This window comes from Hyaena hyaena, unplaced genomic scaffold (assembly GCF_003009895.1).
Source record: "Hyaena hyaena isolate Hyena2069 unplaced genomic scaffold, ASM300989v1 scaffold_594, whole genome shotgun sequence".
Classification (NCBI taxonomy): domain Eukaryota; kingdom Metazoa; phylum Chordata; class Mammalia; order Carnivora; family Hyaenidae; genus Hyaena; species Hyaena hyaena.
The window spans coordinates 2,470-18,907 of NW_024081227.1; the positions used below are offsets into that span (position 1 = coordinate 2,470).

The 16,438-nt window shown below is 37.2% G+C and overlaps 1 protein-coding gene across 1 annotated transcript in view; it reads right to left on the reverse strand.

Moving 5' to 3' along the window:
- Window positions 1-1,337: 1,337 nt before the first annotated feature.
- IMMP2L (inner mitochondrial membrane peptidase subunit 2) overlaps window positions 1,338-16,438 on the reverse strand; it is a 41,613-nt gene continuing 26,512 nt past the window's right edge. The window contains exons 3-4 of the mRNA XM_039256910.1: window positions 4,417-4,553; window positions 1,338-1,379 (exon numbers count right to left, since the gene is read on the reverse strand). Coding sequence (XP_039112841.1) covers window positions 1,338-1,379; window positions 4,417-4,551 — 177 coding nt within the window. The 5' untranslated portion in view covers window positions 4,552-4,553. The remainder of the gene's footprint in view (window positions 1,380-4,416; window positions 4,554-16,438) is intronic.

Below are 16,438 nucleotides of genomic sequence, written 5' to 3' on the forward strand. Positions count from 1 at the left end.
CAGGTAGCTGAAAGTCAAGACAATTTTGAACCAATGAATGTGTATAATTGATTAATAAATAGCTCAATACTGATTAAACTCTACTTTCCATCCCATTTCTTAGTTTTCTAATATATTCTACATAAATCTTTCTCTGAAATCTGAGGTCAAGAGATAGAATTGTGGAGTAACATTTTCAAGTATTTTCCCCTCTGGCTATGCCACCTGGAAAGAGGAAGATTGTTCACAATATAAACATTCTGTAGCAATTGCAACAAAAACAGGACAATGATACCTACAATTCTTTCTTTCGCTTATTTCTTAAAGTCTTAAATCTTAATTTTAAATGTAGAAGGCATACACCTTTTATAAGAACGAGTGACCCTGCTGCAGGCATTCTCACTCAAATGAAATCTAAAACTTTGGTGTGAGGTCATTAAACTATTCCTAGGGCACCTTTTTTACTCTAAAAGCCTCAGTAAGCGATTGAACTTCTAATTTGAATAATTGCATTCCACCAACATAAATTCCCTCTGTAGTTTCAACTGTATGCAGTATCAGTCTTCATTCCTGAGTTAAATTAATGTTGAGTAATGTGGTGCTTCTTAAAAAAAAAAAAAAAAAAAAAGTGCATCTACTTTCATAGTAACCTTTCAGCAATGAATAGAAGTGATTCATGTCCACGAGAAGGGAATAGGTCAGTATGAATAATTTCTGCCAGCATTCTCTGTGTGTATAGCACTGCAAAAGGTATATCTCATCCAAAAAAATGGATATACTTATACAACTTTATTTAAAAAATCAAATGCTTCATAAACTGAATCCTGTTTTCCACTGAATTATGTCATTATATCATTAAAAATTTTATTTTCATTTATGACTTACCGTCAGCTAGCTGTGAGTCCTCACATTTGATCACCTCTATCCTTCTAGTCAGAAACCTAATAAATTGTAAATTAATACTGGCAAACCTAACCTACTCAGTAGTGTTTAAAAAGTAAAGATTTCTTTTAAGAGGAAATCCTATTAAATCCCAAGCCTCTCCTATTAAATCCCAAGTGAACAGAAGTCTTAAAACACATTAAAAAACAGCTTTTATGCAAAATGTGTTACTCAAAGTGAATTTCCAATGTTGTATAACAGTGTTTATTCAATACACTCTAAAAGACTAGTATTATATATCTCTTTAATGAGATTCGATCTTTCAATCCTTGGATTTTCTTAAATAACATGTCTACAAGTTGCAGAGTGACCTTTAACAAAAGTCACTCTAAAGAGATGATCCAACTAGTCTCAGGTGATTTTTAACCTAAAGAAATCAAAAATGGGTCAACTCATTTGATCAGTGACCCCAAATTTCAATATATTCCAATTCTGTCAGTCTTGGATTCCAAAGAAGGCTCATTCTACATAGACCCATAGGTTAAAAAAAAAACCTTCAGTGAACACTGAAATGTAAAATGCATGGCTAAATGACATATCTCATGGTGCTACACACAAACATGCCATAGAGATGACTCAGAGTCAAAATTCAAGGGTACAATTCCAAGGCAGGTCTCACAAAGAGGAGCAGATTTCTGTCTTAAGTTTCCTTATTACTGGTCATCTATGCCACTCTGTTCATTGTCTCCTGTTCATTGAGCCAGTGGTCACACTTTCTCTGTCGTCACCTATTATCCAACTGATCTAGGTTATTTTCTTTCCTCCTCTTCTCTACACCTCTTTTCTTTCTTACCTCTTGCTTTTTCTACCTTCCTCTCATACTTCTAAGCCTGGTACAAGATGACATCACCACACATCCAGAGAACTCCCTTCTTTCACAACGAGTCAGCCAACTGTCAAACACCAGATATAATTTTCAGGACTCAGAGTCAATAAAAGCAGGTGTATTCCATGCGGGACGCTCAGGGACTTCCAGAGATGTCCACAGACCCTGCCAGCTATTTTAGTACTTGTGTCATTTGAGAATTTTGAAGACAAGAATTTTTTCAAATTTTTTATCAAAAATTCTGCTGAACCCCATGGTCTAAACATGTTCAGTTCATCAAAGCTGTACAGTAGCAAAGATGTCTTCAAAAATGCTTAATTAATTAATCACTATATCCCATTATTGAAATTTATGCTCCTAAATAATTTTAAGTATGATTTAGTACTATCTAATAAAATGATAAATAAATTATCTATTATATTTAGAAGTGGTCTAAAATTCCTAAAATACAAACCCAACTGTAAAAACATATATCTTTATTCTCTTCCCAAACTACCTTTTCCTCTTTTATCCTAAAAATAGCACACCCTCTCTTCTGAGTAATGTCACCACTACCCTACCCTGAAAGCTGCAAGCCCATACAACAATGTGCTTCCAATACATACTGTCATTTTCTTACTCAGCTCAGCCACAGGTTAGGAGGTGTACCTGTCTGAAACGGAGCCAATCATGGCACCTTAACCCACCGGACAAAGTTGATCTATATTTGTATAGATAAGGGCATGTGACCAAAACTGAATAAATTATAGCCCTTTCCCCAGATTTTTCAAAGTGACATTAAGGCAAGAGGGGAAATCACTCTCAGGTGGTGATGAAACTGGGCATCTTAAGGCATGAGAGCTGCCAGCAGCCATGTGCGTGCATTGTGAAGAAAGCTGGTCTGAGAGGACAAAGCCAAGATTCAGACAGAAGCAGACGGAAGAAACAGAGAAGACCAAGCACCCTGCCGCATTCCGATCCCTGGTTCCAGTTGTCCCTGACGATTGCCACACTTCTGCCTTCCTCCTGGGTACATAATAAGCCTTCCAATAAATTCTCCTGGATAGTCAACTCAATTCAAGCTGTTTTCTTGTAATCAGTAGCCAAGGAAATTCTATATAACATACCAAACAAACTACAAGGTAACAAATTTGACTTCTTGGGAATAGGGGAAGGAAAACTATCAGAAATGTATCTGCAGCAAACTTAGTACTAGTCAATAGGCTGGCATTTAGAATGACACTATTTAACATTTTCTTCACCGCCCTCATAACTGAGTGGTAAACCTTGCCTTTTCATAATACAGCCAATTTCTTGTATTTTTTAGTGAATTTCCTCAGCACAAGCCAGGAGCATAGATGTGCATAGATATATGCATAAATATGTTCTGGGCTAAAACATGAAGATTAAGATACTATGGTTGCCATATGATCCTCTGGAATATAATTAGATCCAAGGCAAGAAGGCTTTGAGTTCTCAAAAAATCTATTTCAAGATAGTAATGGTTGTATGGCAAAACAGCACTGACTACCAAAACTCAGGATGAGACCTGGTTTTCAATACAGTAATTACATTCAAAAAAGCAAACTCTAACTCCTCAAAACTGATACCTACGCCCTTTACTAGTTCTCACTAAAACAGAAAGAAAAAAAATAAGTATAATGTTAAGCTCTTAGAAGCTAATATATTCATTTTACTTGTTTTACACAGTTATTTAGCACAATGCATGAATTTAATAGATGCTCATAACAGAAGAAAACAAATCATATTACAAAATCCAAATAATTCTTAATTATATAAACTTACACAATTAGGTTCTATACATCAACTTTAGAACTACAAAGTCTTCTCTAAGTTATTCCAAAAGACTATTTTCATATAACTTTTAGAAATCTCCACTGAAAAATTATTCCTATGTAAACTGTATTTAATCTTTTCAATCAGCAACATGCTTAAAGAACATAAAGAGTATCCAGGACCAGTACTCTAGACTTTTCTACCTACTAAAGTATATATACGTATACATATATACACATATATATACATGCAAATGTACATACATGTACACATACATAGATATATGTACATATATATTTATTTATATATGCACTCTTGTATATGTGTATATATATTTATATACATATTTAGGGTATGTGTATAGACATATATACACATAATATGCACACTAATGTTGAGATATATTGTAACTATATATACCCTACACACACACACACACACATACACACACACACACGAGTAACTGAATTTGATTCAAACCCCATCCTGCAACTACATTAATAATTTGGTCTTAAAAGGATATTTAAGTGTGTATTCAAATACGGGTAGTAAAAACATCTTAAAATCGCAGGCCATATCCATAGGAAATGGTGTCATTTGATAAAATTTCTTTAGAATCTCTACTTACAATTCTTAAAATAAGTAAAATAAAAACTAAAAAAGAACTATAGATATAGAAAACAAGTTGGTTATTTTTATTCACCTCTCTCCTGTTTATAATATGACTCCATTAAAAGACCTTCTATAAAAACTTAGTAAAGTTAAATTTCAGGTCAAGGCTTTTTTAAACTTTTTAGGTACCAGCATAGAAATAATATACAGGATTCCTGCTGCTAGTACAGGAGAAACCATGAAGCATGTGCTGTAAAGAAGGAAGCCACATTCGTTTTTACCTGCATTGATGCTCCCTCCACTCTGGCCACACAGGCCACCCGATCCAGGAAAGTCACAGCCACGGGCACTGCCACAAAAAAGCCTTTACAGAAGGCCTTGAAGTATCTTCTCACCCAGCCTTGCGACTGTGCCATACCTAAAAACACAAAGAAAACAAGCATGGAATTAGCCTCAAAAATGGTAAAAAAAAAGAAAGAAAGAAAAAAACTGGCACAAGAAAAATAAGAGTTAAGAAAAGTAACATCATCTCTTAATATATTTCATACCCATCCCTCTAACCAATGGAATAAATTTGACTTAAATCTCAAAGGCAAATACACTAACTCAGGTTAACTCTTTTTCAGTACCAGAAAGCCACTTGATGTCAGTGAAACTTTCTCTTCACAAAGCAGTAAGTTAGAAAACAAATAAGCATTCTAAAAAAGTAAATCCTTTCAGGTTGTTGACTATTATGGTGGTAATGCTCCTTATACCCCTGACATCTGTTCTCTTCCACAGTCACAGAAGTTTTAATGGGACAAATGGATATCCAGCCTCCCTTGCAGCTAAGAGCGACCATGTGACTAGGTCTGATGAATGGCATATGAGCAAAACTGAAACAGTCACACTGTGCCCTGAAAAGCAATATGCCCTCCCCTTCCGGTTTCCCTTTTTTTTACAACACCATGATAACAAGGCAGAGGTAGGAGTAAGATTACCCATCTCAAGTTAAAGAGAGCAAAGCAACACAACAGAGGGTCCTAGGTCCCCAGCACCATGGAGGCACCATAAGTGTGTGGCACTACTTGCATGGGAACTATTATATGAGAGATCTATCACCTTCCATTATGTTTAAACCACTGCTATATGAGTCTGTGTTATAGCAGCCAAACTGATCCTAACTAATATGACAATGAAGTCTATGATAGATCAAGAGGAAAAAAAAAAATCACTGCATATGAATTCAATACAGATAATTACCAACACTCATCCTGTAACCATTTGACTAATTTTCACATTTTCCAGTGATAAGCAATCCCTTAACTGTCTCATGCGATGAAAAACAAAAATAGTGAGAGATCAAGATATGCTACCCTATCAGACCAAATGGAGCCAAACATAGACCAACAGATGAAGGGCCTTCATAGTTGGGAAAGATTAATGATGACCTTGCCCATGGTTCTTACTCAGACAAGCTATAAGGGCTATCCAATATTGAAGGAGGAGGAGAAAGGAGTGGTGACTTAGAGGTGTCATGACCTCTCCTTCTTTGCAGGGTGCAGCTGGATCAGAATAACTTTAAAGTTCCCCAACACAATCACAAGGCTTTGTTTAGCCTACAAGTCAGTTTGCTTCCAAGATGACCTAAGATTTCTGTCCTTCGGACCAGGTTCAAAAGGGTCCAGAAATGCAACTTAGACCAAACCTATACCAAAAAGGCATACACCAGGACAGTAGTAAATTCAATCCAGGTACTCATTTCTGAAGAGTTTACCCACAACCTATGTAACTGAAACTTGAAATGAGAGAAAAGAGGAACACATGAAGAAAGGGTGTCACTACCTATATGACACCCAAATTGTTGTAGTTATGGGATCGCTCCCAAATAGCTTCATCCAAAAGACTTCACCTCTAACTTTATTTTAAAGGAATTTTTCCTTTGAAGACACAAAAGAGGGTCACATGGTAATGAGGAATACATAGTCTTCTGATCAGGACAGAGCAAAAGAATTCTCCAGAGTTATTGGTATAGGTAAATGGCTTTCAAACTGTTGTGAAAGAATATACATTCTATACAGCAACTAAGTACCTGAGTACTCACTCACTCATACACATATACACTCATACACACACACACACATACACACACACACTTACACATATATCCTCAAAATGCAGTAAATAAGAACTGTAAAGTTTCACAAAGCAATATTTATTCTTATTACATAGTAGGCTATCATTTTAGTCCATTTCATTGAATGGAACAAGAAAGAGGAAGGGAGACCAAATTATTCTAGTGGTCCTGGGCAAGAGATGATATGGTTGGGCCACAGTGGTCACAGCAGAGGTGGAATTAAATGAGCAGCCTTGAGGCACCCGGCTGGCTCAGTCAGTGGAGCACGTGACTCTTGATCTCGGGATCATGAGTTCCAGCCTCACACTGGGCATAGTACTTACTTTAAAAAAAGGGGATGGGGGGAGGACAAACTTAAGATACAGATTTTGGAGGTTAAAATGACAGGATTGGAAATGGAAGGGCAATGAGAGGGGAGGGGAAAGGAAATAAGAGAACGAAGTGTCAAGATGCAGTAGTGACCTAGGAAAGCAGTTATTTTGTCATCCCCGTGAATTGCATTCCAAAGTAGTAGAAACATGCTCATAATTCAGTTTCTCAAATGTTTATTCGGTTCTACTAAGCACAAAGCCATAAGTTAGGTGCTAGGGATATAGGAGTGGAAGAGCAGATATGATTCTTGCTCTCAAGGAGTTACAATGTACCAGGGATGATGCCCCTAAACAAATATTTTAAATGGAAATGAGCACTGAAAAAGGTCATGTCCTGGTGCATGGGAACATGGAGCAAGGATGTCCCTCCATCAGCAAATGACCTGCAAAGGTAATAGCATTTGAGCTGAGACCTGGGCATTTCAGGCACATGGAGTAGCATGTGTGAAGGTCTAGGAGCAAAGTAAAATGTAGCTGTTTAAGAAACTAAATGAAGTTCCTTTTGGATAAAATTCATGCACAATTTATTTCCTAATTTTTAATTTTTACTTTAGTAAACATTTAGTTATTGTCTGCTAAACACCAATGCTAAGTGCAGAGAATATAAAGATGGCTGGGCATGCAATATAATATCATTTAAAAACTCTCACAAACAATACTTTATACGTTCTATGTAAATTTGTATCTGCATATAAAAGTATTTAAACTAGAATATTATTTGCATTATTGTGTTCATTATTTAATAACCACCCATATGTCACGTATATAATTAGTAAAGTATAGAGAGAGATGGAAAAAGGAGGCTTATCAAAATGCTGAGCAGTTCATTCTAGATGCTGGAAATGTAGATGATGACTATTTTCTTCTTTGAACTTTCACCGGTTTCTAACATTTAAGACATAAATATGGTGCTATGAAGTCACTTTAGTACATGGATAGTGTGGGATGATGCCAGTCCTGATCTATTTTCCATCTGATAAATAAACCACCCTTTCTCAGTCCAACCTCTATGCTTCTCTAAGGAGAATGAAAAACACCAAATAAGATTCTTCCTATTTATAAAACACACTTAACTGACTGCAGTTCTTTCATGTAGCCAAAACAGGCTATAATGCACACTTGGGAAAACTTCCTGAGAGTTTGAAAAGCCTTAGACAGTCTTACCTTCCAGAGTAAGCAATAGGTTCAAACAGGAAAAAAAAAAAAATGCTGACAATCCATATTACAAACAACTTGACTACTTGACTATTTTAAGTAATTAGCAAACTGGCCTTAAACACATAAGCCTATGCTTGCAGAACTATTAAGCACAAATATACTTTAACAATCAGGTTAAATAGGCGTGAGGATTTAGACTCAAAAAAAAAAAAATGGGACAAATGCAAGTAGAAAAGCATGCTCCTATACATCTGCGGCTCTGAGAATTAAAAAAGCAAACATATGACAGAATGAAAATATAAGTGTTCTCTCTGTGGTTCCTTGTGTCCTGCGTGCATGGACCTTCACTAAATGACCAGGGATATGTACAGAATAGAAACTGGGAAAGCTTTCAAATACAATGATGTGTTCTCCCAGTGTTGGGTAACCTGCATGCTTACAATGTAAGTTAAGGGGGAAAAAAACATAAGTTGCATCAGAATTGGAGCCCCGGAATTTTGAGCCTCCCCTTCTTTTCCAATATCCACTCTCCCATAAACTGCTACTCCATCTGGTCACTGTGGCAGCCAGGAAGGAACATGGTAAGGAGTCCGGGACCCTGAGGTGACCTATAACCAGCTGCATGTGTCACCAACTCACTTCCAGGCCTCAGTTCCTGTAAAAAGAGAGAGGCTACATTCAATTTCTAAGGCCCTATCTATGCCCCACATTCTTGTTTCTTTAAGTTGTTCCATTGTTTCTCCAGGATTTCAGCAGAAACTAAAATAAAAATTTTAATAAGTCATTCAGGTTATTACTAAGTAGTTGCTTTTTAGGTTTGAGACTCTAAACGTTAAAAAGAAAAAAAGACTTTGCTTTTATTAAACAACTAGTTACAATAGGAAACAAAGAAGCAGGAACAAGTGCCAATCATGTGAAAGAACATTTAATTACAGGTAAAGACCCAAAGCCACTGCTCTTCCACTTCTCAGCTTCACAGCTCCACTACTGACCATCTCCTGCACAGCAAAGTCCCGACCAGTATTTTTCTACCGAGAGACTCTCAAGGAGCATGGGGAAGGAGTGCCAATCTGAAGTTGCACAGATTCTGCCCAAGCTGAGGAATAACTAAAGCTACCTTGTAAACAAGTTGTCACTCTTTTCAGAGGCTTAAAAGAAAAGCTTCAGTACAGTCCTATCCTACCTCAGTTGGAAGGGCATCTATACTGCACAGAAAACAAACACTTTAAAAAGTTTCTATCACAGGGGTGTCCGGGTGGCTCAGTCAGTTAAGCATCAGACTTAAGCTCTGGTCATGATCTCATAGTACGTGAGTTCAAGCCCCATGTCAGGCTCTGTGCTGACAGATCAGAGCCTATAGCCTGCTTCAGATTCTGTGTCTCCCTTTCTCCCCCTTCCTGCTCACACTGTCTCTCTGTGTCTTTCAAAAATGAGTGAACATTAAAAAAAAATTTAGGCTTTTATCACAAAAATACTAAAGAAATCATACATAAATGACACAAACATTACATTTCTATGGCAAGTCGTACAAATAGATAGCTTAAACTTCTATGGCATTCACATTTTTTGTTAAAGTTTATGTACTTCTTTTTCTATAGAAATTGCCAAAGAATCATTGGAGTGACCTGGTCTTTTATTCACGCCTTCAATGCTTAAAACCTCTATACTAATAAGCGCCCAGCATCTGCTTCCTTTGAGAAAATTTCTTTTAAGCAATGACAATATGCTACTAAAATCATCCCCAGCAAAAAGGGAATAATTTTTATCAGTAACCTCATTCTTCTAGGAACCACGCAAGTCATTTAGGTTCAAAACATTGCTCCTGAGAAAACTGATGCTTAAGTAGTAGGCACACCTGGTTCATTGCTGAACTGAGACTATTTTAAAATAAGCTTTCAGATTCAGTTGAAATCAAATTTGCCACCTGCCATATAGCACCTACAAGGGAAAGTTTCTTAGTGATGCTAACCTCCACCATATAATGACCTACGGCATAAATGCCTCTCTTTCCTCTCCTGACTTATAATGGCTTGATCATGCATGAACGCATCTAAAATGATTCTTAAACTTGCTTATATTTTAGCCTCTACAAAGTCACCAGTCACTCATCCATAGCAACCAGGTGGATAAATACACCTCAAGTCATCCTAATTACAAAAACTATTTAAAAATTGTGTGGGAGGTCTGAAAGTAAGAGGAAAATAATAAATTACAAAGCAGTGTCTTATGTAAAACAATATCTTTCAGTCATAGCAATAAGCCTGCACATTTGGACAGACAAATCAAGATTTCATGTATACGCTCAAACTATATACAAAACTATGAGCCATCAAAGAATGTAACAGCAGGGATCCAAGCAAATCTGACACCCAATTCTTGACTCACTCAATATATATTATTTGCTCACCTACTCCATATCTGGAACTGAAATAGGGAAGAGTACACAATGCAGAACAAGGTAGGTGTGGTCCCTGGCCACATGGAGCCTACATTTTCATTCTTGCTACAGGAAGTGTCTACTTTGCTAGACACTATGCTAAGACACCAGAGGTAAAAGGACAGAACTTTCAGTTCCTTCTCAGGGGGACGAGTTACAAGATCACAAGAAATGAGCAGATGACCGTCCATGATCAGGCTGCCCTTCTCCATGGATCTCTCCAGGAGCTCCTGTTCCCAGTAACCTCACCCTGCAAACAGCCTAAGCATGTGCAAAACCTGGAGGAATTCAGACACACCTGGACTAACTAATGAAAGAGAAAAATAACAACTGATGAATTAGAACAATTTTGAATGAATTGAAAGAAGATTTGGGAAAGTAATCTATGGAAACCAATTTAAAAAAATTCAGGGCCAATTTGCTCCTTTTACTTTACAATAAAAAATACATTATAAAATAGACAATTGGCAATCTTTAGAATGTGAACTCCAGCATCAATTCCCTTACCTTTTCATTTGTGTGACTTAGAAGTTCTCACTCAAAAATTCTCAGAAAGGACAAAATGGCAAGAAAAAAATAAAGAAAAAAGAAAAACTAACCAAAAATAATAAAGGGAATAAGTGTAATGGAATTAGACATAAAGTGAACCATGTCTGGCAAAGATACTCCCCAAAAAAATCAACACTAGTAGCCTAATGAAGATAATAATGGTCCTCTGTCTTGACCTAAAACTGCTTCTTCATGGAGATCATTGTAAGTCACTACTGGTAAACTGATGAGCATCTGGATACTAAGAGAAGAAAGATTAAAACTGACATTCTTAATGCTAAGTCAGGAATGTTTAAACACAAATGAATGCCATTGGTATATTCTACCACAACTGATGTAGAGACAAAATACCACCAGAAAACAAAGATGAGGTGCAACTTATGGGTTTTTGGTAAGGACTCCAATTTACAAATGTCCTGCATTTAAGTTCACCTTTCCCTCTGCCACAGAAGAGAAGCCCTTCCTCTGGCCAGCAGTGCTTTGCAGAGGCAGCAGGGGCAAAGAGGACAGGCAGTATAAACTTGCTGGCATCTGAATCTAACTGACCTCAGTTCAAATCATGATTCGATCAGCTGACTTTGGACAGATTACTTCATCTGTGCTGAGCCACAATTTTTTCACCTGAGAACACTTGCAGGGTGTTTTTGAGGTGCAGAATGTTCGCACATGTTGTTCTATGGAAGTTAGCATTTGTATGAAAAAAAAAAAGAATAAAGCCCCATAAACCTAGTACCTGAATACATTATATGTATATTAAAGAACAATGGCTGATGATCAAATCAAAGGTATTTCTTCAGGTAAAAGCATTAGCTAAGTCTAAAGAAAGGGACTAGCAATAACAAATCAAAACAGGACAATAAACTAAGGATGCCCACTGCATGCAATAAAACCAGGAAAACCTATCTTCTAGGTCATGGGATACCTATTAAACAGTGATACTTTTCTTCTGCTTTGAACTTAATCTTGTTCTAGAATTTCACTGGTTAGGGACTATCATATTTACTGATATTAGCTAATTAATAAGAATTAGGGAGTGCCAACACTGAAGCACTATCTTAGGTGATTTAAGCTTTTTTTAAAAGCAGAATAAAGGAAAAATATACCTTAATGCCACAACTGGACCACAGGAGTAAGTTATATAAGTCACTGAAAAAAAAAAAGAAGAGCTGAAATTGCAAGAAACAAGTTCATGAGAAGAAAGGGAAGAAAAAACTGAATTTAAATGTAGAAGGTGGGTTTAAGAATGTTCACTAAAAAATTCTTATAACTTTCCTATATGTTTAAAAATTGTTATTAAATGTTAGAAATAAAAGAATAAATTATATTTGGTAACTGTCTCAGACAATAGGAAAATATAATTCTGAGAGTAAAGGTACGTAGGGCCTGAGATAGTAAGAATGCTGGCCAGAACACGAAACAGGATATATGTTAAGAGAAGTGAGGAATAAGACTGGAATTAATACTTATTTTTTTATTTTGCTCTGTTTTGTCCTTTAGCAATCTGGATATCTTCATGACTCCAATATTTTTGAAAATCATATAAAAGGAAATCTGTAATACCACACTAGACCTCTCTAAGAGCTGGCTCAGTCCACCGTAATCCTATAAATTGTCCTTATCCTTTTACTCCATATAGATACCATTTGACCACATTTACAACTAAGGCTCAACTCAAATTTTGGTTATTAAAATGGCATAAATTCTGCAAAAAAATAGTTTATAATAAAAATTAACAGGCAAGTGAATAGCTTTCCACAGAGTGAGAAAAATTCTACTAAGTGATAACCATTAGCAAGGAGAAGCGTTATAAGCTTTAACTCTAATATTCACAAAATTTGGATGTCAACATGGCACTTTTTCTTATTTTTTAATGTTTATTTATTTTTTGAGACAGAAAGAGAGAGAATGTGTGAATGGAGTAGAGACAGAGTGACAGGGAGAAAGAAGATCCAAAGTAGGCTCTGTGCTGACAGCCTGATGTAGAGCTCAAACTCACAACCCGTGAGATCGTGACCGAGCTGAAGTTGGACACTTAACCAACTGAACCACCCAGATACCCAGAATTCTACTTATTTTTTTATGTTTATTTATTTTTGAGAGAGTTTGTGTGAGTGGGAGACGTGCAGAGAGAAAGACGGACAGCAGATCTGAAGCAGGCTCCACCCTGACAGTAGAGAGCCCAAAGCGAGGCTCAAACCCACTAACCACAAGATCACAATTGGAAACAAAGTCCAACATTCAACCAACTAAGCCACCCCGGTGCCCATACTTTTTCTTTTTGTAGTTTAATAGAAAAGCATAACTGTTGTCTTTAAGTAGAGGCTAAAGGCAATGTGGACTTTAAGCTAACAATGTGGCCACTTAAATATATGTGTAAATGAAAAAGACCAGGTACTCATCTGCAACCCAAAGTAATTAAAGAATACTGGACTATTCACCATAAGTCTATTTATTCTTAAAACAATAACATTTTGAATTGGCCAAAGAACACATTTCCAGTATCAGAATACTTATGGAATAGCTTTTTAAAAATACCACATTTCTTAGCATTCTACAGTGTGCAAAATTAGCTTTTACAAAATTAAGACAGCCTATAAAAGGAAAATCATCCTTCTCAAAAAAAAAAATCTCAAACCCCTTCAAAAATCAAAATTAAAAAATAAGAGTGACACGGGACATAAAGAGGAGAATATAACATTGAGAACCTAAAAAAAGAAGGGCACAAAATAAATAAGAATATCAGAAAGTAAAAATGTCCTGCAAACATCATGTGACACACAATTCCTCTGAGGTATCAGCTTTGCTGCTCCTTACCTACCTTGCTATCTCAGATTCTGTCCCACTCTCTAAAACTTCATATTCATTTCTCTTTGTTAGTATAGACACTAACCTATTTCTGCTCTATTTTTACGTGGGACAGGGTCTCTAATGGACTCAACAGTACATGGAATAAGCAACATTTTTTGAATGTTTGTTTACTTATTTTGAGACAGAAGGCATGTGTGAGTGGGGGAAGGGACAGAGAGAGAGGAAGAGAGAGAATCCCAAGAAGGCTCTGTGCTGTCAGTGCAGGGCCCAACATGGAGCTCGAACTCATGAACTGTGAGATACAACTGTGAGATCATGACCTGAGCCAAAGTCAACAAACTGAGCCACCGAGGCACCCCAGAATAAGCAGCTTTTTAATAGAGCATGATTTCAGGGGTTCCTGAAAATCCTATCCTGATCCCTAACCTTCATGCCTCAAATACACTGCTTTCTTTACCAGACTACAAATGCCTGTAAGTGAATATAAAATATCACCTCAAATTCACATTAAGAGATAAGGAGAAAAAAAACATGGCTTTTCCTTTGATCAGGGCTGGGAATAGGAAATAAAAAGGTTTCTCAAAATAACCAAAGCCAACAGACTCTAAAGGGTTTTTTTCCCAAAGGTAGGAAAGCAAGGTCACAAAAAAAGTGGGACAGGAAAGTACAGTGTAACCAGCAAACTTATGGCCAGCCCAGGGACTGGGCTGTTATTACTCTTTACAGAATGATAAAGATAAAAATTAGAAACACAGGCTCCCCCAGCAGGGAAGCACATTAAAGCTCTGATTAGTCTGTCAAAAATAAAACCTGTCCAAAGGATGGTTGGAAGCTTTGGAAGGCTGCCCACAGCCCATCTACGGCAGCTGCATGTCCACAGGGAGCTCTGACAAGAGCGGTGTGGGCTCAGGGCGGGATAAAGATGCAAGCCAGATGAGAAGATTTACACAATTTAAGGTGAAAGCAACAATAACTGATGCCTTTGGAATAAGTAGCTATGGTCCTTTAAATTTACGAGTGCAAGTATAGGGGGTGGGGGCAGGGTGCACACTTGTTGAAATGGCAATGACAGTCCAGCTGGCAAGGTAAGTTAAAAAAAAAAAAAAAAAAAGCAGTCCATAGGTCAGAGTACAAAGAGGCTCATCCTGTGCAGCCCAGAGATGAAGGCAGATGGAGCACAGCACTTTCTGGACTCAAGTGTCTACTGCACAGAAAGTCCAGGGATCATAATGAGTCCCTGGTGAGTATACAACATATGGAACTGGGATGTTACTTAGATTGCTCCCCACACATAAATGCCTTATTTTGAGTTTATCTACTTGCCAGTATATTAGAAGATTGTGTTTAAAATACCTGTGGAACTGCATCAACACGCAATGCCCTGAAGCTATGACATATCTGCCAATCAAAGCATTAAAATTACTCACAGCAGTATGAAATAATGTAAAACAATTTTTCAAAAATGCTGTAAGTAGGGGCGCCTGAGTGGCTTAGTCGGTTAAGTGTCTGACTTTCGCTTAGGTCACGATCTTGCGGTTCGTGGGTTCGAGCCCCGCGTCGGTCTCTGTGCTGACAGCCAGCTCAGAGCCTGAAGCCTGTTTCAGAGTCTGTCACTCCCTCTCTCTCTGACCCCACCTGCTCACGCTGTCTCTCTCTTAGAAATAAATAAAACATTTAAAAAATTTTTTTAAAAAATGCTGTAAGTAGATACCTTCGGTAATATATGATGATCCCAACTACATAATTCTAAAAAAGCATGAGAAATTGGAAAGATAAGGCAACTTAAAATGTCACCAGATTATTATAAGTATTATTTTATATATCTATTTTTAGATACTTGACCAGTAAGAGTCAATGGTCTGTCAAATAGCATAAGCATAGCATTATGTGACATTCCATCAGTTTCATATAAGACTCTTAAAATGGTATGATATTAGTACAGAAATAGTTAAATATATAAATGGAACAAAAAGGAGCCATGGTGGTTTAAAAATACTTCTGCAAATCCTTGACAGTCCTTTTAGAATGATGAGTCTACTTCCCATCTTTGTAAGGGTGGGCAGGATTTAGTGACCAGCTTCTAGCAAAGAGAAGGTGGTTTAAATAATGCTATGTGATATGTGAGTCATGAAAAGGATAACTACCTCGTAGCTCTCTCTCCTAATCACTACTTCTAGACAAGCCAACGCCATGTCATGAGAACAGGCAGCCACCGTAGAGGTGCACTTGGAAAGGAATGGAGGCTTCCCTCCCCAGTAGCCAGCACTACCGTGGCCAGCCCTGTGAGTGAGCCAACTGCAAGGCTGATTCTCCTGGGTCAGTTGTGGCTTCAGATGACTGTGGCTTGGGTTGAAATCTTAACTTCAACCAGAATACAGATCCTGAATCAGAACTGCAAATGTGAGCTGCTCCTAAATTACAGACCCATGGAAACTATAAGAGATAATACAAGTTTTAAGCCTCTAAGTTTTGGGGTAATTTGTTTCGCAGAAATACCTACTAAAATAGTAGGCCCAGAAATAGATCCAAAGACACAAACTTATTATATGATGAAGATATTAACATTGAGGGAAAGGGGCTTGAATTAACAAAGGAAGGGAAATAACTAACTACAGTTTGAAGGAGGGAAAAAAATCAATGTTGGATATTTACTTAACTCATTATAGAAAAATAAATCCCACATAATTCAAAAATTAAATATAAAAAATAAAAATATAAACACAAAACTGGGGCGCTTAGGTGTCTCATTTGGTTGACTGTCCAACTCTTGATACTGATTCAGGTCATGATCCCAGGGTCATGGCTGGAGCCCCATATCAGGCTCCATACTAAGAACCCGGTTGGGATTCTCTCTCTCTCTCTCT